At 46.2% G+C, this 25,774-nt stretch overlaps 1 protein-coding gene across 3 annotated transcripts; it reads left to right on the top strand.

Moving 5' to 3' along the window:
• The first annotated feature begins 690 nt into the window (after positions 1-690).
• SLC22A4 (solute carrier family 22 member 4) lies at positions 691-25,180 on the top strand. 3 transcript variants are annotated; one of them, XM_068205674.1, is made up of 11 exons: positions 691-1,161; positions 3,004-3,084; positions 7,268-7,371; positions 9,011-9,165; positions 12,801-12,924; positions 14,826-14,952; positions 16,867-16,967; positions 17,942-18,156; positions 18,815-18,997; positions 21,385-21,520; positions 22,734-25,180. In XM_068205674.1, exons 1-11 carry the CDS (start codon positions 769-771, stop codon positions 22,807-22,809), a joined length of 1,695 nt encoding a protein of 564 aa, XP_068061775.1. In that variant the 5' UTR covers positions 691-768; the 3' UTR covers positions 22,810-25,180. The 3 variants fall into 3 exon arrangements, with proteins under 3 accessions (XP_068061775.1, XP_068061774.1, XP_068061776.1); XM_068205673.1 differs by having other exon boundaries at positions 12,753-12,924; XM_068205675.1 differs by lacking the exon at positions 3,004-3,084 and having other exon boundaries at positions 12,753-12,924.
• The last annotated feature ends 594 nt before the right edge of the window (positions 25,181-25,774 follow it).

Raw genomic sequence — 25,774 nt, 5'->3', positions numbered from 1 at the left:
GGAAAAAGCACCGGGCTGCATTAGGAACGGGATTTCAGGGGCTGTGAGAACGTTTGATTCCTAAAGCAGTGTTTGGTCCTTGTTTTACTCTGTGCCAGTGTGTAGGAGGGCTCCCATTATTGACGTCGCTACCTTTCCTGGGATGAGCCAGGGAGAGAGACCCCGGCGGCCCCGGCAGCTCCAGCTGACGGCTCGCTGTTCCGGTTCCCTGTCCATTAGCTGTTCTCGTGATGACCGGCTGTGCTCCGCTCCCGCGGGGACGGTGCGATGCTGTGCCTCCATCTTGCAGCAGCAGAAATACAGGGGATAGCCTGTTTTGGGTGCCCGAAGGGAGGCATTCATGGCTCGGGGAAGGCTGGGGACGGCGGAGCCATCCCCGCGCTCCCACCAGGCGCTGATCACGCACCCGCAGCTGCTGTTTCACACCGAGACAGCCACCCAGTCCCGCCGTGCCGGTACCGACACCGCCCGGTCCGCTCCGGCTGCGGCTGCCCAGGCAAATAAATGGAAAAAAACCGGACACGCCTCCTAAGGAAAGCGCCGGAGCCGGCGGCGGAGCAGAAGCGGTGCCCGGGGGAAGGCTCCGGGGATGCCGCGGGGAGGCGGGGTCAGCAGAGCCCGGGGCTGGCCGGGCCCGCCCGGTCCCCTCCGGGCGGGATCGCCGGGCGGGACGCACCGCCCCGCGGGGGCCGGGCCGGGGCGGAGCCGCCCGCGCCGCCTCCGCGGAGCGCGCGGCTCCGGGGAGACCCGCGGAGCGCCGCGCTCGTCATGCGCGACTACGACACGGCCACCGCCTTCCTGGGCGAGTGCGGCCGCTTCCAGCGCCTCGTCTTCTTTCTGCTCAGCGCCAGCATCATTCCCAATGGCTTCAACGGGATGTCGGTCGTGTTCCTGGCCGGCACGCCCGAGCACCGGTGCGTCGTGCCCCGCGGGGCCAACCTGAGCGGCGAGTGGCGCAACGCCAGCATCCCGCTGGAGCTGCGGGGCGGGCAGGAGGTGCCGAGCCGCTGCCGCCGCTACCGCCTGGCCGCGCTCGCCAACTTCTCGGCGCTGGGGCTGCGACCCGGCTCCGACGTGGAGCTGGAGGCGCTGGAGCAGGAGCCGTGCCTGGACGGCTGGGAGTACAGCCGCGATGTCTATCGCTCCACCATCGTCACCGAGGTGCGCGGCCACGGTGACACCCCTGCCCCGGGCCGTGCTGGGGCCGGGGCCTGTCATTCTGCCTGGGGGAGGGCGAACAGGGAGATGGAACCAGGGTGAAGTGCCTGTGGGAAGGGGTCCCGGTGGGCACGATGCTGCGAGGAGCGGGAGGGATGCGAGAGGTAATGGTTGACGAAGGAGCTGCGCGCCCTCGCCCTTCCAGCTGTGTTTGCCAGCTGGTTTTACTCTGAGACAGGTTTGCGTGGAGGGGGAGGCAGAGGCTGAAAATTGAAGCCCGGTAGTTTCCTCCTGCCGCACGCTGACCATTCCGGTAAATTTTCTATGTGATAGAATTGCTCGTCCTCAGTGCAGGTTGAATGGGGACATGGATACGTTCAGATAAACACGCACCCAGCCTGCCGGGGCTAGAGCAGAGTGGACCCCCGCTGGCCCCGCGGCCTGGAATGCCAGTGGCTTCCGTGGCCGCCAGCGCTGGGATTGGTGGGAGGCAGGTGCCGCGGTCACTCTGCGGGAGCCTGACCTGGCTGCAGCCCGGCTGTCCGCTCCGTGTGTAAGGCTCTGCAGTGGCATCACCTGTGCGGAGTGCCACGGGGGAGCATCAGCGGTGCCGGGCTATGTAAGCGCTTGTTTGGGTCTTCTGGCCGTGCCGTGGTGTGGAGGCAGAGCCGTGCTGTTCCGTAACGCTGGCACGGAGTGTGGAGCTCCGTAAGAGAAGGAAAATGATTCCTCTGAAGCTGCAGGAGTGCTGTTGCTGCTCTTCGTTGTGTAAGGGGTTTCAAGGGAATAACAGGCTCACCCTCATGCCAGGCAGTGGCAGCTGGCAGGCTCCGCGGTCCCTCAGCCCAGCGTGCCCCAGGTAGCCCAGGGCCACCCTCCTCATGCACTGATGGCTCACCCTCGGGGAGCATGAGAGGCAGTGGGTGGGGAACCCTCCTCACGAGTCCTGTGACTCAGCAGCAACATCTGCCACCAAAAAAACATCGAAGGATGGCACAGCCTCAAAGGTTCTGATGCTGAGGCGAGGAGCCTGTGCCCTGAGGACACAGGAAGAGGGTCTGTGCTAAAGGTGTGCAGACATAGGCTCAGCCACATGCCGGGCAGGAGGTGTCAGCCTCCTGTCACCTGCTTAAAGGGAGCAGGCACATGGGACACTTGCCATTTGTGCTGGCAGTTGTACTCAGTCGTTGGGCATCCCTCACAATATCAGGTCAAGGCAGGGGTTCATGGGAAGCTTGCCCTGCTCCTGGCCATGGGCGAAATGAGGCAGCAGCCTGGCTGCTGCCCACATGCCCGGCTGGCACAGCTGCTGCCCACATAACCCACAGGCTAGCACGGCTGCATGGCAGGTGCCTGATGGCCACCACTGGCATAAACAATGCCACTCTCACGACCAGAGGGAGGTCAGTTTATCCTGGTGTGTCTATGAACTTATCTCTGTTTTAGAGTCAGTGCGTGCTCTGGGAGAGGCAGTAAATGAAGCAAAAAGAGGAGAAATGTGGTTCTTCTTAATGAACAGTAAATAATTTATGTTGGAAGATGCCAAACAAGAGCATTCTGTGCAGTATTTGGATGGGACATTGCTGTGGGGTTTGCCATGGGGCCTGGGGCGTGCCAGAGAGGCAATAGCACATTCAGAGATGGAAACTAAGTGCCAGGTTCCCATCTGTAAGCCAGATGGAAAAGAAAGACACTTGTTTTGTTTCAAAATTGTCATGGACATTTGGAAAAAATGGAATTTGGTTTCAAAACAAGGAAAACAGGCACTGATTAAATGCTGGAAAGAGGCAGTTTAGACAAATTTGAGATGCTTATTTTTGTACCCAACATTTTTCTCTGTATTAGGAAAGACAAGCCAGGACATGCCATCAAAAGATCTCAGTGAAGAAACAGCTTCAGAACTCAATTGAAGAACAGAACTTGATGGTACAGGATTAAGTGCTGCAGACTTTGATTCGTTGAGTTGCATTTAATCCAGTTATTAGTGTTGCTTGAAGGGAAGTGGGAGATGCCAGCTCAGCACCTGTGTTACTTGGTCTGTGAGAACATGCTCAGTAAACCCTGGGAGCAGAGAATCCCAGACTGAGCCATTTTTGTGGTGTTGAAATGGAGATGATGGGGAAAGAGTGAATGTGTCCACAGGTGATCTTTGGGCCAGGATGATGTAAGAAAGGGGCTGTAAGAGTAATGGGGAGCAAGTGGAAATTTTAGTCATTGTGGGATCAAGAGTGATCCCTTTGCTGAGAGGAACGGGCTGCAGGGTTTCCTTTTCCTATTGGCAGGCTCCTGGGGTCTGTTACGTTAGTATTCTTTTCTGGAATTTAATCCACTTTTTTTTTTTTTTTTTACTTCCAGATAATGATGTTCAGATCAAACATGAATTAGAGTCTCAAGGACAAGCACCAATTTTGCCCTTCAGAGTAGGCATTAGGATCCAGTTAGTTCCCTTGAGCCAGGCTGTCACCCATCACTGCTCCCTGGGGACACGCTGAGCTGCTCTCCACCACTGAGGCATGGCATGTACCCCAGACACCACTGTGAGGTTCCTGCAAAGGGCAGAGTGAGTGCCAGAGGTTCTACTGGGGCTACTGGTCTGTCACCTGTGTCATCCTGCTCAGTCCCTGTCCCTGGCCTGGCCCTGATGTTAGTGAAGGCAGAAACCAGAAGCTTTTGGGACTGGCAGAGGCAGGAGACTGGATAGGAATTGCTGTGGTTTGAAGGCATCTGAAAGTCTTTTCTATTCTGTTATGGTTTTTTTCCATCAGTGGAGAGCAGCCCTGCCCAGCCCTAGAAGCCCACCCTGTGCTCGGGCATGGAGGTGCTTGTGCATTGTCACTTGTGCAGTGAGCAGAGCTGGTCTCATTGCTGGACCTGGTACCCAGGGAGCAGGATGGGGCCATCTGTGAATAATTAACACTTCTTGAGTTATTCATCGTCAGCTTTACTCTTGGAAGCAAGTTCAGATTTTCCCTGATTTGCAGCCCCACCCATTTACACAAGGTTCCACTAGTGTTTTCTCCTCTGATGTGAATGGGCTGTACTCAGGGGGTTAATTAGTGATTTCTGATTGGCAAGGGGGGCACTTTGGGCAGTCAAGGCACCTTCTCCAGCAATTTCAGTTTTTCAGAAAGCTCATCCATCTGTAGTGTTCCTACCAGCAGCACCTAGCAGAATTGGCTCTTCCAGTAGTTGGGAGCTTGTCAGAAAGGGTTGTAGGGATTTGATGGGAATAAAGTGGTTTAATTACAGCATTCTTGAGCAGCTCCTATTCCTAGCATTCAGAGGCCTTGCCTGGAATCTTACATGAACTTTGCTCCCCAGTTTGCTTTGCTAGGGACATTACAGAATTACTTATTTTCTGGTTAATGTATAATTAGCCCAGTAGAGACATTTTGGAAGTTCTAGCTGTAGGCAGCTTTGCTGTGGCTGGGCTGTAGCTCCTGTAGCCATGGTGTGCTTGGTGCTGTCTGTGATGGATGCAGCCCCTGAGGAGGGGGTCAAACAACCTACATTTCACTTTTCCCTACACACTGAAGCACTGCTGAAACCTTACCGTGTTGATATGTGGCTGACCACTGTGCATGAACCTCAGAGTGAGTGCCTGTGGGGATGGGAGGCTGGAATTTGGGAGATGAGGTGTAGCTGTAGGGTAGGGCTGTATTGCTCAGGTACCATGTGCTATTTGAGCTAAAATAGGTGGATTGTTCACTCAGCAGCTTCAGGTATACCTAAAATCAAATGGATTTGATGTGTTTGTGTGTTTTCTGGTCAAATGCAGTGAGTTCTGTAAACAGTAACCCCTCTTTGGACAGCCAGTTGCTGTGTACTGTTTACATATCCCCCCCAAATCTGAAAGACTTGACCCTGTACAGTGAATTTTTGTTGGGTATGCAGTATGTCATGGGAAAAAGTGGAGCAAACACCTGGATAGGAGGCATTTGGCACCAAGGAGGTAATGCAGTTTCATGGGCAAGTTATTATTTAGCTGGGTTTATTTTACAGCCAAGGTGCCTTTGGCACCATGGAGACATTTTGAAAACACTGATCCTTAACCTCAAGCAACTCAAGTCTGAAGGTCCGGGTGCTGTGCTGGTGGCCCCAGACCAAGGTGCTCAGTACCCAGATAATTAACAGTAGTTTGTATGAGCTGCAGATTCGGCCATGCTGTCAGTCAACAGCTTTCCCTGAGTGGGGCAAGGAAGGTGCTGCAGGATATGGTGAAAGACCTCTGCAGTGTACTTTGAATGCCATGTACTTTGAATGCCATGGGTTTTGTAGCTGAATTTTGCTTTGTTTTAAATGCTGGACTTGATTTCTACTGACTTTCTTTACAGAAAACTGTTTTCTTTCACAGGTGAAGCAGATCCCTGCATCTATTTTTCACAACTAGCATCCTTGAATGTACCAGAGCCCCACTGACCCACATGCTAACCCCCACCTTCTAAAAGCACAGTGTGGATAAGTGCAGGTGTGTGCCCAGACAGGCCCACGTTTCCCTTCTCAGCAGGGACAAGAAGATACCTTACAGAAAATTCTGCCACAGGGTTCTTTTTGTTCCTAATCAGATTTAAGTCTTGGAGGTACATTTTAGTCCGCAAGTCTCCTTGTTCCTGCATTGAAGACATGTGTGTTCCTCAGGGAGAGGCATGGGCCGTGTATTTAACCTCAGCTGCTTTTTTTGTTATGTAGCTGGTGTTACTTAGCAGGCTGGGCAAAGGGCAGAGGTACTTGACCCCCCTCTGCTGGCAGCGTACTTCTGTTCTGTCTGAAAATAGGCATTAATTGCATCTCTTTCCTAAATTATAGTCCAAAGCAAACTGCATCAAACCACACCACCTTCCCCCTTGTTTTGGGGTTTGCCTGCCTGTTCTGCAGCAGCTGTGAAGCTCATCCACCAATCCACCTGTGGTTTGTTTTTGGCAGGGCTTGTGGTGCCATCAGACACAAGGGCTTGTGGTGCCTGGGTGTCTCTGTAACACAAGAGTTGCTCCTGGTTGCCTGCAGCTGAGTGAGGAGCCTGAGCAGCTCTGGTGGCAGGTTTCTGCTCCATCACCAAGCCTTTGCCTGTGCTTGGCCCATCCATTCTCCAAGCAAAGGGTGCAGGCGATGGCCCTGCTCTCTGATAGCATGGCTAATTATTACAATTATGCCATACTTTAATCTGTGGTCTAACTAGCTTACCATTGTGGTAGAATTATCTGATCTGAGAGTGACATGTTTGAAGCCTCTCCCTAAGTACTCCTGGCAGGCATGCCATAACCAGGAGATTAGTCACCAGGAAGGGAGCAAGCCTTGGCAGAGACATGCTCAGCTGTAACTTCGGTGGACAGAGGCTCATGATGCAGTTTTTATTTTTTTTTAACCTTGTCTGAGGTTACGAGTAGTTTTAGGTGGAAGTTTCCACACTGGCTCCTGTCCTAAGTCTGCAGCCACAGCCAGCTGCAGTCATGAGGCTGTGAGTGACGGGTGGCAAGTCAGTGGTGCAGGTTGTGGGGTGGAACAGAATTTGGTAACGCATCAGTGAAAGAAAAGAGATTTCATTCTGTGCATCTTCTTACATATGTTTTGTCAGCCCCAGAAGTTACAGAGCTGCAGCAGCTTTTGTACTGGCAGAGGTAAACTGGGAGCTATACTTAGCTGGGATGGTTCTTTATCCTTCTCCATTGCTCTGTTTCACTGGTGGAAGCATCTTGGACCATGGGGAGCCAGGTCCAGAGGTCTGGTGGGTACATGATGGAAGGATTGTACTAGAAACAGGTCCAGGACAGCCCCTGAGCTGCACACATGGGCTCCCATCAGGTTTGGCATTGCTGGCTGCTCGTCCCCTTCAGAGGCAATGGGGCTGTGTCAGACAGCTGCTGGTGTTTTGGCCTCATGGAGTTGCCTGGGGAGGCAGTCACTTTTCCTTCTTTTTCTTGTGCTTTAAGCAGGGTGTTCCAACAGTGACCTTGGCCAAGAAAACAGTGCCAGTGGTGGGTGGAAGTGTGGATATGGAGAAACAGAATTCCATCCCGTGGAAATGTGTGTGTCTCCAATCAGCAGCCTCTGTGCTGGACGAGGCTCAGCACAGCACTGGGGCTGTGTCTGAGTACAGGACTTTCTCTTGCAGTGGAACCTGGTGTGTGAGGATGACTGGAAAACCCCACTGACCAGCTCCCTCTTCTTTGTGGGGGTCCTCATCGGCTCCTTCATCTCGGGGCAGCTCTCAGACAGGTAATGCCATGGGCAGAGCACGGCAGACCAGGGGCATTTGTTTTAAGAGATTGTAAAGCATTTGTTTCACATAAAAGGAGTGAAATCTCCAGTACTCTGAGTTCTGATCAAAATTAGGTAACTGGCTTGGCTTCTTCAAAAATCCCATCCTGGTCTACCCCATGTGAAGGATTTCTCTCTCTTGGGCACTTTAGAGCCCAAGGACTGATCTCCACAAGGAGCCCATGTGGCTGCTTTGCAGATTGATGCAGTGGGTTTCCCTTCACAACCTACTTCCCATTTGTTTCTTTATCCAGTCTTTTTAGTCGTTTAAAAGATGCTGAGTTTTGTTGCACATTAACTGATAATCCCTTGTTAGAGCTGCAAGATAGAAACTTGCCCTTTGAATGGAATCTCTGCATAGGAGAGATGGTTTGGTGAAAACAGAGTAAGGACATATGAGAGGAAGGAAAAACGATAACCTGAAAATGATAGCAATTGTCATAGCATCTCACCAGATATAAATGTAAAAAAATCATTACAGGCATTTGATAATTGTCTCAGCAGTGTTGAGGTTTTGGCCTTACAGCTTGAATGCAGAATATACATTCCCTGTGCAAATCTCTGCTCCATACAGCCCTCAGCCCTGCATCCATACCCTTATGGTGGGATCTCAGATCCTGCTCTGACTGTTGTCTGGGAATGAGGATGTCATAAGGTAGCAGTGTTCTCTGGGTGCTTAGTGGAGGGGTTTCAAAACTCACTTGGAGTCTTAATCCCATAGCCTCCAGCATTAAATTCCATGTGATCTGAATTTATTCGCCTGACTCCTGCCCCAGTGCAGAAGTCAGTTGGTGTTACTGTTTGAAAGGGAGATGAGATAATCACTAAATCCCAGTGGTGCCATTTCCCAGTGGGAGCATTTGAGGATGTGTGTGTGTGCCCTGGTGGCAGCACAGCCACTGAGAGCCTGGCTCATGCCTTCCCACATGAGCCTCCCTGGATTATTTGGGGCTTTTGTTGGTAAAGGGTTATGATCTGAGCCTGTCCCAAAGCAATTTCCCCATGCCTGCTACAGAAGCTTTCCAAGTGAAGGGTTGCTGCAGGCAGCAGGTGACGCAGCCCGTGCAGCATCTGTGCCCACAGGTGTGAAAACCTGTACTGAGCTTGTCCTGCCTCTCCAGGACAACATGCCACCTCATCCTAATGCAGAGAAACAGGTGAGAGAAAGGGGGCAGTATGTCTGGCAACTCAGACCAAAACCAGTTGACAGAGCTACTTAGCACACTCAAAGCGTAAAGGTGTTGCAAAGTATAGATGCCAGTAGCCTGAAATCCATAATTTCCTCACTTTCAGGTGTGAAGCTTGCAGTCTGCATGTGTCTCCCTATTGTACTGTTGCCTAGTCTCCTTAATCTCTGTTTAATGGCTTTCTGAAGTTTCTGCTCATAGCTTTTCTTCTCTGTTTGTCTCATGGGTCTTGGAAATGTTATTTTTTTTAGTGTATATGAAAATAATAAAATTCTTTAAGATGAACAGATCTTCAGGTTGTGCTAGATGCATAACTTGAGATTGTATATTTGTTCTCCCTTGTGCCCTCTTACATAGCCCCCACCATAAATACATGCTGTTTCAGTAATAATCTTTTTCTTTACCAAAAGGTTTGGCAGGAAGAATATCCTTTTTTTGACAATGGCTGTGCAGACTGGCTTCAGCTTCCTGCAGATCTTTTCCACCAGCTGGGAGATGTTCACAGTGCTCTTTCTCATTGTGGGGATGGGACAGATATCTAACTACGTGGTGGCCTTCATTTTGGGTATGAATATATTTGCATTATATTAAATGTTTGCTTAATGTACTGTTAATTTTTTTTCCCTCTGAACCTGGATCATTTAATTAGACAGTGGTAAATCTGCACTGGTAAAATTCCTACTTTAAGCCAGTATGATTTTTTTTTTTTTGCTCTGTGATTCTTCAAGCCTATACTTTCTGTAGGTTTAGAGAAAAAGAAGAGAGCAGGAAGAGTCTAAATAAACATCTATTTCATTCCTCTTTGGAGAAGACGTTCAAGGCAGTGTTCAGGGTTGAGCAGCAGATCTGAGATACAGAAGGCATTTGGGTTCATCCCTGCCTCCCTCTGCACTCTTTGCAGAGAGGTCAGTGCATACCTGAGTGCAAAGTGGAGCAAACCAGCAATTTCCAGGCACATTGAGTGTCAGGGGGACCAGAGGAGCTGGCTGGGTGCCAAAGCCCCATTAGCCATAAAGTCCTTGCTCTCAGTGTTGAGATCAATGATAATGTCCTAAGTTTTGGAAGATAAGGTTTGCTTTCTTTTCTATGGGGAGTGTAGGAAGAATGACCCAGCAGCTGCATGGCTGCAGTTGCAGCCTGGGGACCCTGCAGGGAACAAGGGACCCCATGGGGAAAGGAGACCCCACAGAGGCTCCCACTGGACAGGGGGGTTTCAGGAAAGGCAACTGCATGGGCAAATTATGGGGATGAGTGATGCAGATCTCCGGGGGGAGCTGGGTTTGCTGTCTTTAACGTCTGTACAAATATATATTTATGGCCATTTATAAACCCCTGGTGTCAACATTAGAATTTGTAGATCGTAATGGGAGCTAGATTAAAATTGTACATTACTAGTTAATGCTGGTCTTTCCTACCCCATGTGGTTTAACATGAGGGGAAAAAATAGTTCAGAAGAGCATAATATGAAGTCAGTGCTATGAAGAGGATGCAGCATTGTGTCCCCAAGCAGCCACGAGTCACTGCTGCCTGTGGCACAGGGAGGATTAAAGGCAGGCTGTCAGCAGGGAGATCCCTTGTTGCCATCACCATTGTAACTGTTCCTGCCATTGCTGTCACAATTGCCACTGCTCCCACTGTCCTGGTAGTCTAATTCTTGTGTGGAGCTGATGGAGCAGGAGCAAATGCCTGCCATGGGAAGGCTGGGGGGTACAGCACTGGGTAAAACTGAAAATCCTTGTGGAAACACATGGGTGTTGTGTAGCACAGAGATGCAGGTTGTGATCAGGCAGGAATTTAGCTGCCAGCTCCCCTAGGAATGTGGGGCACAGCTGGATGTGGATTGGGATGCTGTCTCGGTGCTCAGCAGAAACAAAGCTGGAAGGGAGGGCCAGGAACACCCCACTGGGCAAATGGTCCTTTTGTTGAGAGAGGAGACTGGGTTTCCCCCGGTTTCATTAGGCTTGTTTAATGGGTTAGCTCTTGTTTGCTGGCCCTTGCCCCATTGTGCTGTCTCTTCTGCCATCCTCTCCTCTGTAAAGTTGCCACAGCAATGATGGCTCCCAGGGAGCACAGAGGCAAATTCCTGGGGCATTTGGCAGCAGTGCTGGCCATTCCCCAGCAGCCTGGAGGCTAGTTCTGAGGAAGGGTTAATCTGAACTAACTTAGACCTTAGCTTCCCCATTTAAATCAGCTGACTGTCATGGGCAAGGAAGGAGGTACTTACAGGGAGTGGTCCTTCCCACCCTACACTCCACAGCGTTTCCCCATAAGCACTGTGACTTCTGCCTGTGGCAAGGCAAACCCAGGAGCTTCCAGGAAGCTGCACATGATAGAGGTACTCAATAGGAGAATATACCCATAAAAAGAAAAGTAACTCCTTAAGAAAACCCGTCCTGATTACAGGATGTGCTGGAGATGCTCCCCTTGTTTCATCCAAGAGCAGGCAGGGCTGACCTGTGCTTGGGAGGGGAGCAGTGACACCTGCACCGCTAAAGGCCCCGTTGACCCTGGCTGTGCTGCAGCCCTGGCACCCTCCATCCCCAAGTACAGTGAGTTTTTTTCCAAGTTCAGCGCAGATTTCTCTTGTCACTCAAACTCTCAGCATCCAAACCTCTGTTGCCTCCCCATGTGTAGCTCAGACCCTGTTTCAGCATCCTTAGCCACCCAGGCTCATACTGCCCTTTGCACTATTGCCCACCTTCATAGAAATAGTTGCCCCTGAGCTGTTGGTGAACTTCTGTAGTCAATGTTAGGGTTTTTTCAGCCACATGCTGTGAAATTTCTCTCTTAGCTTTAGGTCTCAGTTGTTCTCTGTGCTCAAAACTGTTGTGTTCAGGTTCTGGGTCTGTAAAACACTGTAGAGGTTTGTGAAGGCATGTTGGTATTGTCCAAGAGCTGTTACTCCATGGCTACGAGAATGAGGGAAGACGAAAGGCAGGATAGACATCATCTCATACTGTCTTTGAATTGACACAAATTATAATGTAACATTTAACAGGCTTAAACCAATGTTTCAAGTATCAGACCTCTCTCGAAAGCCCCTCTAAACAAGAGCAAGTCAAGAGGAAGATGGTAACATGTATCTCCACACACTCATTTTAGCCCAGCAAATTCTTATTTTCACCTTTTTTTTACTGTGGCTTTATTAAGTTACTCCAGGTTTCTTAAATGAGAATTCATGTAACTATCAAATAGGAGGGTTTTCCAGACTTGGGTATTTTTTCCCATCTTCTCTGCAATAATAAATGTTGGGAGTTCTTGCCATGATACACAACCCAAGTACACTCTCCACACTTTGTGACCCTCAGTTCGCTCAGTGTCGTTTGTGTTTTAATCGAGTCCAGATCAAACTGTGGCACTTATGGCCCTTGCAGTGCTCCGAATGTGAAGGAGAGCTCTGCAGACCAGGGGCTGAGAGCTCAAGGAGAAGTGAGGTGAACCTGAGGGCTTCACTGGATTCTATTAAGCAGTGGCTGGGTGTTTTATTGTGAAAGAATTTAGGTGCTGTGAAAGGCTTAGAACTGTCTCAGTTTTCATTACTCAGAATTAAGTTGCTGCATGGTGCAATGGCTGTAGGATGCTTTCCCTGACTGCTGCCTGGCTACTGGAACAATAACATTACTAGAGGATGGCATCTTCCCCAGTTCTGTCCTTCAGCCCCTGATGTGCTTATCCAACATTCCAACCTTTCTTCTGTTCCCAAAAATAGGTGGGAAATTTGTTTCCACCTCACCTTACTGTAAATTCACATCCTTCCAAACCATGCCAGTCTGCTGTGCTCAGACCTTTGCTCTTTCAGAAGTGCCCAGCAGTGAATTGCATCTTAAATCCGGATGGGTTAAGTGGAGGAGCAGGGTGTGTCCAAGGGGAGCATGAGAGGAAGGCTCCTGGAAGTCTGCCAGCCATCCCCTATGCCTGTCCTTATCTGTGTCTGCCAATGCATTAATCAAAGCAAACAGAAGTAGCTTCTTTATCTGAAGGTTCCCAATACTCCCAGCAGCTTTTCTTTACAGGCCTGTCTGTGCTGTGCTGCTCTTTTCTAAGATTGTTTAGCTTATTCTTTTTTTGTTTGTTTGTAAATGCAATAAAGTATTTATCATGCTTGAAAACAAAGAGTTAAAATGCTAATCCAACCTCCCTTGTTTTAAACAGGCACAGAAATTCTTGGCAAATCAGTTCGTATTCTATTCTCTACATTAGGAGTTTGCATATTTTTTGCAATTGGCTACATGTTGCTGCCACTGTTTGCTTACTTCATCAGAGACTGGCGGATGCTGCTGCTGGCGCTCACTGTCCCGGGGCTGTTCTGCATCCCGCTCTGGTGGTGAGTCCACGCCAAGGCCACGCTTCCCACCTCTCCTCCCGCCTGATGCTCTTTGTGCTGGGTCATGGCAGAGGGTCAGGGAGGAGGGGCTCTTTTCTATTCACCAAGTGAGAAGGCTTTGCCTTGAGGGGGCCCTTTTTGTTTGGGGTTTTTCTTGCCAATTTTAAGTCGAGAGCCTCGTTGGTGCTGTGTACTGGAAGCCCTGCTCTTGTTAGCTGGACAGAAGCACTGAAGGGCAGATAGCCCCATCTGGTTGCTGCCTTGGGTGTCTACTGTTTTCTGAAGGGACAGGTGTTTGAAAATAGGAAAGGAAAAGCAAGGTATCACTCACACTCTTAAATTAAGAATGATTCACAAGAGGAAGAGTTCTTTCATATTATTCAGGGAACTCCTTTCTTTTTGCTATCTTGAAAAAGTTTTATCTGTAAGTGAGCAGTTACCATCTTTATAACAGTTGAGTGATTTAGACACACTCTTCTATAGTCTAAAACACCTCTTGCATGTCCCAGTCTTGTTAGAAGTATCTGCTGATGGTTTGTTGGTTAGTTTGGGGTTTTTTTTAACCTCAGTCTTCAAACCAAACCTTTAAAATGGTTTTCAGCTCCACCTCTGCTGTCACTGGATTTTAAAGACAGTCTTAATCTGTGTAAGGTCAGTTTGCTTGTTTCACTTGAAGTGTTTCAAATTCCTTCATCACAGCAGCATTTCCCTCTGCACCAAGCAGCTGTTCTCTGGGGAGGCTGGTTCTGGGTGGGAGCCTCTCTGATGTCTGCTATAGAGCAGCACTGTGAGGCACGGGAAATTTGTCCCCAAGGCATGGCTTCAGAGTCCTGCTTTGAAACCTATGGGCTGGGAATTGCCAGGCCTTTTAAAAGCTTACATTTAAAAATGCCAGAAACTTCCTCTGAGACGCTTTGTCTGGGGCCTGAATGGGGGTAGATGGGGATCAAAGTGCCCTGCAAAGCTCTGCCAAGGCAGGTTGGTGTTAGCTGGCATTTTGGCATGTGGACCCACTGCTTCCACGGGCCATGTGACTTGCACATCCCTCTGCTCTGTACAGTTCTTGCTCTTCATCATTTCCCTTCCAAATTCTCCAGAAGGTTCCCTGCATTATCTCTGCAGTCTCAAGATCCTCAGCTTTCCCAGTAAGAAGAGCAGGGGAGGCAGCTCATCTTACAGAAATCCCATTAGTGATTAATAATCAGATATGAATCACCTGATGTTTATAATTATTGACCTGGCTTTGAGTCAGTCTTTAGGGCTCATCAGAAAAGGAGTGCCTGACCTGCTTTTTTCCAAAGAGAGGAAGAAGTGCTGCTGGCTAAATGAGCAAGATAGCATCTCTTAAGACCAAAGGATTTAGTTAAGGAAAGTTGAAGTTTTCTGTCCTGTGTTTGGTGTTAATTCATTCAACATGTGCCTGTAATTGATTAGAAAATGTCATCAACTCTGCAAGGGGACACTGCCCCTGCCCTCTGCCTGGGAGAATCTGCCTCAGAGCTGTGGTGACATGGTGAGGTTTGTATATAAGATTCCTATGACACAGGACCTCTAAATACACGCTGTGCATATTTAAAGCATTTCCACATTGTGTGCGGCTTCCTAAGAATATTTTTGATTCACACTGGCTAAGCTACCCCCATCCTTTCTGTCTATCTGGTGACATCTGGTGGACATTAATTATTCCTTAAAAACAACCACTAAGGACAAAGCATCTACTTCAGCATGACAATAGGTCCCATATATTTGAATTACATTGCCCACATGCTTCTGTGCTGGCTGTCTCCTGCTGCAAGCAATCTGTGAGACCTGAGTGTAACTCCTAGGCACAATAAATATGTTATTTATAAATTGTTACTTTTGGGAAAACATTGAATCATTTATTCTGAAACTTATTATAGGATCATTCCTGAGTCTCCTCGGTGGCTGATCTCCCAGGGAAGATATAAGGAGGCAGAAGCTATTATCCAAAAGGCTGCGAAAATGAATGGCGTTCCAGCCCCAGCTGTGCTTTTCGATACTGCAGAGGTATGTTCCATACATCCTGGTACTTCACCTCGCTGGCATTTCCCCGTTTGGCTGGTTGACTTGTTGGGAAATGCCAGCAAAGAGCTGGTTTGCACCAGCAGCTCTTGGGCTGGCAGTGACTGTTGGCCTGTGGTAAGTGCTGGGTTAGCGAGATCAAAGTGAGAACCCAGAGGGAGGTTTTATTTGTTTGCTTTTCACGGTAAAATTCTCTTCCTCAGCAGTGGTTTATTGTGGTTTTCAAAGCAAGGGTGACCCAGATTGCTTCATCCTTTGGGCGCTGCAAAGACCCAAGGAGAATGTGTTTGTGCCCATTTCAGTTTGGTGCATTTTTAGCAGTTTGCAGTTTAGCAAGAGCCCTTTGCAGGGGGGCTGTGTGGGGGACCCTGAATCAGCACCCACATGAGCTGTGTCTGCATGGAGCCTGGGGGCTCCTCAGGTTGCCCAAACCAGCCAAAGCACCTGAGTGCTACAAGGGGACTTGAAAACCATGATGTGAGAGAAGACAGTGAAGAACATCAATCTCTTCTTCAAAATTATGGTTTTTCTGTATTTCATATCTATTGGTTAAAAGAAGAAAGTCTAGTGCAAACCTGGCAGCCCAGCAAGCTAGGGAGCAGCACAGCCACTGTGGGATGGCTGGTTCCTGTGCTCATCTCCCCCTCTACTGGCTCTGCCCTCACTGGAGCTCCTCACAGAGGCACATTTTTGTTGTGCAAAGACTCCTCCAGCCCTGTGTCAGCAATGACTGCCTGTCTGTCAGCTGGATCTTCCTCTACTGCCTTATTCTGCCACCTGCTTTTTGTGTGTCCTGAGAGAGCAGAAAGCAAAGCACCACGTGCTCCTCTGCAGTGTCTGCAGGACAAGGATGCTGCAAGTTACCCCTCCCCTGGGCAGGATCTGTCACTTGACTGCCACACTCATATTTTGGCTGAAGATCTCTTTCCCAAGTGGAAGTTTTAGTGTGAATTGAAGTGTGTGTTCCAATTATGGGAAGCTCATTCTACACCAGCCATGGAAAACCACTTCCCTTACTTCACAGCCAGGCCTCAGATGTCTTTCAAACGGGGGATGACTTCTTTGAATTGCAGCATTTTATCATTCCTGCATATTTTCTTAAACCAAGGAGACATTCACCTGCTTCATGGAAATTTTGTGTGCCAAAGTGTCTGTACAAAAAAGCCTGAGGAAGATGTCTGCATGCTAAGTCTATGTTGGAAGTATTTTTCAAACATTAATAGAACGACACTCCTTGGAAACCATCATCTATTCCTAGGAAAGGGCATCTCCTGGGTAGTCCTGTAGGGAGAAGCAGGGTGACTTGTTCTTTGGGCCTGGGGTAAGCCTGGCCACAAGTTCTGGCTTTGCCCTAGCAATGGCAAAGTGTGCAGGCAGAAAGGCACTCAGAAGATTCCTGCTTCAGGCTTCAAACTAGACCCTCCATCTCCAGTCTGAGGTGGTGGATGCTCCTATGATGTGCCCTGGTCTCACCAACCTTTCTCAGCAGAGGCAGGCAGCAAAACTGGCTGATTTCCTACATTCATTTCACAAACCTTATGAAGGTTTAAGAGAGTTGAATGCACAGTGCAGAGAATGGACAGAAAAATGCCTCTGGTACTGAGGTTACTTCTGGAAGTACTGTGTGAAATCCTTAAGGAAACCTTAACTCGTCTGTCTGGTCAGCTGACACTCCTTTCTAATTAGTCTTCGTGCAGTGGAAGCTCCCATGAGTACAGCTGGGTGCAAAGACAAGCTCCTCCTAAGGACTGTGCTCCCTGGTGCAGAAGTGGCCCTTGGGCTGACCACTTATCCCCTGATAGTCATAACTTCGTAACTGCCTGGACTGTGGGTAGCAGAGGTTGTTATGCTCTTAGGTGTGTGGGAATTTTTTTGGTTTTGTTTTCCTTTTTCCTTCAGATGCAGGATTCGAAGCCTCAGCAGCAGCAGAAGGCTATCCTTCTGGACCTATTTCGAACCCGAAACATTGCAACTATTACTATTATGTCATTACTTTTGTGGTAAGGAAATGTGTATTCCTAAAGTACCCAGGCAATAGAACAGTTTCTGATTTGAGGGCACATGCCACAGATTTAGATAATAAGTCTGAGCCTCGGAGTCCAGCTCCAGTGGTCCTTGGCTGGTACACGGCCCTCAGTGTCCTCACACCCATACTGCATTAACACACAAGAATATGGAGACAGTAGCCTTGACTCAGGTGTAAAATAGAAAACTATATGTAACAACTTCTGTATTTTTAACTACATTTAAGTACATTGCTTTTTTTTTTTTTTTTTTTAATGCTCCCCATCTCTGTAATCTCTATTTGAAGATAAATGTTCTTCTTGAAGCAAAGGCAGCAACTCAGTAACATGACAAGAGCCAGACCCATGGCCAGCATTTTTGTTCTGTTCTGTACTGTGCCCATCTCAGTGAGATCCTGGTCCCTTGCCTGGGCAGCCACGAGAAATGAGGACTCAGTAATGCCATATAGACAAACCAGAACTCTTTTCTCTCCATATTCACTCCAGCAGAAAGGAATTGGCTAGCACATTTGGTAAGGCACTCCTGAGATCTGAAACCTGAACATCCAGCTCTCTGTGAAGATTAAATAAGATATAACACAGCTGCTGAGGGTGGGAGATCCTGACACTAGCTACAAGTAGGAATGTAGTTGGCTTGGGAAGCTTGCAAGAGTTTCAATGTGTTGTTGAGTCCATTGCATTGATAAGACTTTGTGAACAACTTCCACAAGTTGGTGTAGTGTATGCAGGAAGGACAGAGAAATCTGGGGTGTCTTCAGGCTGCTGTGGAAATGATCACTGAATGGGATGACAGAATTAGAAAGAGGGGGTTTCCACTGAGACTTTTTAAAGCCACAATGCCTGTGGCAGTGCTTTGTGATATCCTATTTTTGTAACGACATCTGAGGCAACACTGGAGGTGCCCAGAGACTGCTGTTTCAGGAATAATTTGTTTTTATTGCTTTTCTCAGGTTTTTCACATCAGTTGGTTACTTTGGCCTGTCCCTCAGCACTCCAGACTGGCATGGAAATGCCTATGTCAACTGTTTCCTCTCAGCTGTTATTGAAGTTCCAGCGTATGTGATCGCCTGGCTTCTTCTCCGCTCCCTCCCACGGCGCTACTCCGTATCTGGCACCTTGTTTTTAGGGGGAAGTGTTGTACTCTTCATTCAGCTGGTTCCTGCAGGTACAAAATTAAATATGTGACTTAAGTATATGAAACATTCAAAATATGTTATGGTACTGTGTAACAGTTCTGCAAAATTACTGGAAACCAGGATCAAATTTAGAATTTGAGGTCGAGTTTATGCTGATCCCTTGCAGCCTTAAGTTGTTTTTTTTTTTTTTTTGCATTTGTACATGCTGAGTCACACTCGACTCTCATTTATTGTGTCAAATTACTGAGCTTTATATAGTTCAGGGGGAACCAACTTCTAAAACGAAAGCTGAAAGTGCACTGTGATTTATCTGGTTGTGCTTCCAGGCTACAAAAACCTGCATCCGGATTTCACTGAATGTAAATCTCCACAGGATTTTGTGAAAAGGGGTGGGTTCAAGATTGTAGTTTATTGCTGTGTAATCCAGAGTTTTGTTCCATTTCAATAATGCTGTTTTACTTGAAGACAACCAAAATCTGAAAAATACAAAATAACCTGACCATCTACATTATGCTTAGTGGAGAGTTTGGAGTCATCTAGGGATGGGATTAATAGTTTGGATAATTAAAAAAACCCCAAGCACCTTTTGGAAAAACACAGTAATACAGTCTTTTGGATGTAGAAGTAATACAGGTAATAAGCACAAGGTGTTGTTTATTCACCTTGATTTTATTTTTTTTCCTCCAGAACTCAATGTTGTCTCTGTTGGACTGGTGATGCTTGGGAAGTTTGGCATCACAGCTGCGTTTTCAATGCTTTATGTCTACAACGTGGAGCTGTACCCAACGCTGGTGCGGAACATGGCAGTGGGAGCGACTTCCACGGCCTCCAGGCTGGGCAGCATCATCGCTCCTTACTTCGTTTACCTGGGTGAGATCTCGTTCTTCGTGCCTTGCACCACACAACTGCCCAGAGAAGTTGTCTCAGCTTCTGCAGTGCAGGCTCGCCTTTAAGTCCCTTCTTTTGTTGTCTTGTCAGTTCCTTCTCTCAGCTTGGGTGTGAGTTCACTGTCACATACGGTAGAAATTAAGTGGAGTTCCCTGGGCTTCACAGAAAGATCAGGCACTTCATTCTTTTAGGGACCATTCAGCTATCCCTGAAGTGGGTTAGAGCTGGTCCAGTACAGTGAAGATGTTTATAAACTGTGCAAGCAGAGTGGCTGAAATAATAATTACATCTCGGGATGCCAGTTAGTTTCCCAGGACAGTGTGACAAGAAGTGGTCTTGCAAGTAAGGAAATGTAGCAGTAGGAAATTCATTGCATGGTACTGTCCCTGGGCATCCTGAGATGGGTATGTTTCAGGTGGGATTCCAAACATTCCCAGGATTTGTGCTGTCTAAAGTAATAAATGGAAAACATACAGATTAAATGGAATGAAAATGTGTTTACTTGAAGTGGGTTTTTTTTTTAAATTTTTTTTTAGTTTCTAAGCCAATCATCTCAGCATTCATTCATTTTGCTTTTTCTTATTGCTCAATACTTCTGTAAGCAGTATTATTGATTTCCTCATAGGCTTTTCTTGACACTCAATACCATCACATTCTGAGTGCTGTGCATATATTAACTGACAAATATTTTTTGGTTTGGTTTTGTCTTTAATACGTAAAATACATGTTCCTCGTGTTGCAGACAGGACAGAGTGATAAAGAGTGATAGAGGTTAGGGGACTAAGGATGAAAGTATCTGTGAATACCTACTGTTCAATCTGGGGTGCTCAATCTCCTCTTTCTTTCATTCACACATGATTTATTTCCTTCTGCCACCACTAGACCTATGTCAACTCTCTCTGCCCCTAATGAGTGTTGCTTCCTGCTGAGATCTTTCATACAACATGAGCTCGACTTTGCTGGCTGTGACAAAACATTACTGGTGTACTGCTGAGGGGTCAGCGCTGATCCTCCATGCCAGGAAAGTGGAGAAGAGCTGACTATCTGTAACTAATCAGTGTTGACTTACCTCTGCATTCCAGTATAACTGGAACACATTGTACCAAAAACTATGAAAATACCTTGTCTCAGGTATTTGCAAATGTGAAGTAGAAGGGTAAGCAGGACTGTGACTCTCCTTAAGGTCTTCAGTCTCCATTGCAGCTCTAAGAGAGAAAGGTAGACAAAATAACATTTTTACTGATTGTGGCGTTTTTTCTTCCCAAGTATCCACAGGCTCAGTCTTTAAAAAATCTTGTTCCAGACATCAAAATAGTTTCTAAAACTTTAAGAGGTTTGATGAGAAACTTGTCAGCTGCTGCTATTTGCTACAGCTAAATTAGGACCTTGCAGTTCATCCAGCTCAAAAACACAGAGGAGATCAGATCACAAACTTCGGCTCTGTGAGACATACCCAGAGGTCCTCTCTTTAATCTGAGTTTATTCCATATGTTATAAAGCATATTGCTGTATCCCAGCTATAAAATAAAGCTGTCAAGTCCAATTTGGCACTTTCTCTATCTTCAATACTTTAACTCCTAGCTAATCCCTTTTCTGAAAGACCTTTTCATTGCTGTGCTGTTGTGACTTGAGGATCTTGCATCCTGCCTAAAGAGTTGTGTGCCAGCTTGAGGCTGCTGGCAGAGGCTGCTGCCTTCAAGTGCAAAACAATTTTCTGAGCAGACTAAGGTCAGAGCCTCATGGGAAGCCTGGTGCTCTCTCCCTTTGCAGTAAGGAAGGCTTTAGAGCATTTCCCCAGTAATGAGCTGTTAGTCTGTAACTGGCCTGTTCAGCTGACTTAGTCTCTTCCCTTCTTTTGCATCAGCCCAGCAGCATCCATGATCTCAGGCACTGATTAGTGCTTCACTGCTTACAAGCAATTTTATTCCCGTGTATTATTTACCAGAGGATTTGGTTCTTGATGACAGTGTGGTACTACTGAAGGCTACAGCAGAGATATTGTCTTGCAAAGATGTTGATTATCCCAGTTGAAAATATATTAAAAAAAACACAAACAAACAAAAGCCCCCAAACAAACAAAAAAAATACCCAAACTTTTAGCTGCTACATAAATGTGGGGGTTGGCATGAAATTATGGTAGGTTGTGGCCATCCAAGAGCACATGTTGAAGTTTTAAAAATTGGAAAGTCCATTTGCTGGCAGGTAATAGATGTAATTCAGCTTTGGATTCACCTTTGATATTGATGAATCTGTCAGCTAATTAGTCCAATTAATTCTGCATTACAGCAATGTCTGGAATATAAACTTTACATGTGAGTTTGATAATTGTGGACATTAAAGTACTGTTGGAATGTTCTGTGTTCTGCCAGGTGCCTATGACAGATTCCTACCATATATCCTGATGGGAAGCCTGACTGTGCTGATTGGGATCCTGACCCTGTTTCTCCCAGAGAGCTACGGCAATCCACTGCCCGAGAGCTTTGAGCAGATGCTGAAGGTGAAATGGTAAGGCAGCCTTCATCCATCCCACACTTCACAGGACTTTAGAACACAGTTCCTTTTCACAGTCAGGAAACGTGTTTCTTCAGATCCACTGCAAAATTTCAAAGCTCTAAAAGTGCCCTTCAGATTGTTTTCTTTCAGGTTGTTAATTTGACAGACAATGACATCATACAATTTCTCCAGAATGTCTAAACCTGAGAGTTGATGCGTGCTGGCAAAGCAAGGCTGAATTTCACAGCACCTTGAGGCTGTTGCTTCAGATGTCCAGACATTTTCCATCCTATTATATCATTTACTCTCCTAAACTCTTTATTTAAACTCTTCCTTTAAATTATTTATTTAGTAGGATTATATTATTATTTATTATATTATTTATTTAGTAGGATTATATTATATTTTATTATGAGACCCTTCATTCTTCCACTGTAAGTTCTTTAGGTACTATTCTAAATTAAATGCAGGGTTTCAACATTCTAGCCCCTTCCTGGGCAGCCAGAGACAGGCCAGGACAGCTTTTCCTCTGGTTTATGTGATTTACCTGTAAGCAGTGACAGTTCTCTTGTCCCACCAACATTGCTATTTAGGGTACCCCGAGCAAACATTTCTTTTCAAATCTATGCACATCCACTACAGTATGAGAAAAAATCTTAGAGCAGAAGAGGGAAACTGAATTAACCAAAGAGCAGCTGCATAGCCACCATTCATCTCAGTGAGAACTGGTATTGGAACAGAATTTACCCCTGTAAGCAATAATAGCTTGAAAAATCTAGAATTCCCTGCATCTGATTCCTGGTTAGTATAAGGAGCTGTCATTATGCTTTCAGAATAAGAAAATTTCCTAGGCCACGTTCCTGGGGAAAGGACATGTTGCTTTTTATCACAATTAGGGACTTCTTACATGTCTCACACGTGGCTTTTCAGCTTTGCAGTTGACAAACTATAGCTAGAAATCTTAGACTCAAACCAGGTTCCCCTCGGAGGTTTCTTGGATCAACAGCCTGAAGTAACTGAATTGTAGTTGCGGAATGATGTTCAATTTCCAAGTGTTGCTTGCTGCACTGCTGCTGCCATCCAGCAAGGCGCGCTGTAGAGAATGTTATATTTCATCTCATGTTTATTTTAGCAGTGTAACATGGTTATTGTAGTGGTGCTTGTAGGAGAGGGAAGTGTCTGATGACACCCTGGAAAACGTTCTCAGTCTTTTACTTGCTTTCAGTTTCAGAAATGAGCAACAAACCACTGGCATTAGAGGTTCCAAGGAGAGTCCTAAAAGTCTGATAACACCTTTGTGAAGAAAGACACACCTCTCAGAGGGGCTGAAAGAAGAACAAAATCATCTCAAAATGTATTTGCTGCCAGAGGAAAATGAACAAAAGCCAACAGCTACTGCACCATAGTTGTTACCCCTGTGCTGCTGTCCCCAAATTATGCAGTATACTGACCAGATGCTGCCTGCTCCTGTAGGACTGTTAGTCTGTCATTGTGTCCTGTTCCCTGGCCTTTGTCAGCAGACACAGTCCCTGCTGAGAAACGGGGACCTGTCTGCGCTGAGCACAAGTCAAGGAGTAAGCTGGAAGTGAGCCTTAGAAATAATACAGCAGTGACTCCAGGCAGTCAGGTACTTGATAAAAGCTACTGAAAGGGGAAAAAAAATAGCAAACCTAATGCTGGTGTTTTTTCTTTGTGTGTTGACTGGAGGAAGGGGAGCTGGGTGTCTGCTGAAACCTGAAAGAAAGATCCTGGCCTCCTTTGAAATCTGTGACCAAAGCCCATAGACGAAGTGGAGTCAAAATTCATTTGTAGCAGAGCAGACACAGACTTCCTTGTAAGGACATGCGTTTTAAACATACCATCAGAGTGGCTTTAGATGTCACTTGCTTTTCCCAGGACCTGGGATCCCTCTGTTCCTGTAAAAGTTGCTGTTCTTTCATAAAGCCTGAGCCCACCCAAAACCCTCAGCTTTGTGAATCTTCAGTGTCTTTGGGGAAGGGGGAAAATCTGAGCACTGAGTAAGGACTATAATTAGCTGACTTTCTGGTGGGTCACACCCACTTTCAACAGAAAAGTCAGCTGTAGCAAGCCGTGATCCTGTCCCAATGTGCCATGCTTTATAGCTTTCAGGTTTTTCATGGTATATGGCATAAGCAGTTTTTTAGCTCTCTTGGGGTGTTGTTTTTTCTTCTTCCCAAAGTATTTAATTTCTCCTTTGAATATATACCACCTCGTTCTGCACCTTCAGAGAACCCTCACTGCAGTTTCAAAAGCTTTCACAAAACCTTTGTAGAATTTACAAACTTAAAGGCAATTTGATGCTCACAAAAATCTGATTTTCTGTATTGGGATATGTTCACCTGCAACTATTAAAAATTCAAAAGGACTAATTTGGGACCACTGGGGTTTTTATATATAAAAAAAAGACACCAACAAAACCAGTGTTTTGTTTTTCAAATCCTACAGATTATGTATGTTTTGTTTTTTTGGGGTTTTTTGAGTTCAGCAAAGCTAGATTGGAAGAAGGTAAATGTAGAACTCAGAGTTGTGCTACTACTGTTTTATGAACACTACATTGTCTGAAGAGTGTAATTCCTCTTATTTTTGTATTTATTGGCTGTACGTGCACTTCTTGGTCACTTGAATTCTATCAGACCTGGTAGACTGATTTTTATCCTCTATAAATAACAATTAGCCCTGGTTCACCTTCTGTAAGGGCTGACAAAAGCACAGTGTCTCATCTCTAATGCCTGAGTTCAGGGTAGGTTGTCTTGTGCTGGCTCTTGGCACAAGAATGAGGCTCTCCCTGAAGTTCAAGCACAAATATTAAGCTTTATAACAAATGCAAGGAACTTGTGCAATTAACTCAAGCTGCTTTTGGGAGTTGAAATACTATTTTTAATTTCCTGCAGTTATGCTTTTGCCATAAATGTAACATGGCATAAGGGAACTTGTGACTCCTGATCTTCTCATCCCTTTTCAGTCAATTTCTCTAATAACAGCAGTATTTAATCTTGCTTTTACTTTTACAGAGTTAATGTAAAGAAGTACTGTTTAGATGTAAGTAAATTTCTCGAGAAAGCCTTTTTATCAGCATAGGACAGGTTTGAGGACTTGAGTTAAATATAGGTGGCCCTATTTTTAAGAAGATTGTTGTTTTGAGATTTATTTTATGTGATTGTAGGCTTGGGTGTTTCTAAAAGGTAAATATTTTTGTACTCTTGAACCTTTCAGTATCTTAAAACCTGTTTTTCCTTTTTTAAATAAGAAAAAGTACAGTGTTTTTTAAAATACCGTGTTTTAACCAGTCTCATTTTTCTTAAACCATTAATCTCAAGCTAGCATCACATTCTAGTATTTTTTGCAGCAGATTTAATAATCTTTCAGGGGAGTGGAATGTCCTTATTAAAATCATGTGATGTTGTTATAAGGCCTTATGGAGTCTGAGCATAGTGGAAATGAGAGAAGCCCCAGCTGGATTGTTCTCACTGACGGGGTCATCGCCCTGTGCCTCATCTGTAACCTCTGTCACCTTTACTGGGGTCTCTCTGTGCAACCTTGGATCTTCAGCTGACTTGCTGGATCTGCTAATAATTATATGAAGCTGTAGTAATGGTCAGTTATTGCCCTCTGTTTTCATTGCAATAAAAATGTGCACTGACATTGTTTCAACCTGCTTCCTGTGTGGATTCTATTTGAAGAGCAGGTCTCCGAACATAAACACTTGGTGCCAAGAATTTTAAATAAATGAATAATAAAATGTATTTAGTGTGGATCGGGCATGAAAAAAAAATCCTGAAATAAGCTCATTCACAAATTAAGTAGTTCTTCCATACATGCAGATTATGATGGTGTGGTACAGTTTTTCTGCCTTTCAGGTGCAAATCCCTGGAAGCTGACCCTGGCCAGGCTCAAGGATGGCTTTAACTCCTATTATGTCATTCATTTTCCACCTTTGAGATTTTTCACAGCTGTGTGATTCCATCCTGGGATAAAAGATAATTTTAAATACAAACGTTCAAAAAATGCTGTAAAAGGTACATTTTTTTTTTTTTTTTTCAGTTAGTGGTGGGAAAATGTATCAGCCATAAAAAGCCACTGGGAAATGTGAATTAACCTTATGAAGAGCAGGACCAAATTTCTGCAGTGATACAATTCAGCTTTTGAACTGACTTCTGTGGGACTCTGTGAACTTCCTGCCCGTACCACTAGGTACTGAGCTGGGATTTCGGGCCTAGGGTTAGAATATTATTTATTAAATTTATT

This window comes from Anomalospiza imberbis, chromosome 15 (assembly GCF_031753505.1).
Source record: "Anomalospiza imberbis isolate Cuckoo-Finch-1a 21T00152 chromosome 15, ASM3175350v1, whole genome shotgun sequence".
In the NCBI taxonomy this organism is placed as follows: domain Eukaryota; kingdom Metazoa; phylum Chordata; class Aves; order Passeriformes; family Viduidae; genus Anomalospiza; species Anomalospiza imberbis.
This window is presented reverse-complemented; position numbering and strand designations above follow the sequence as displayed.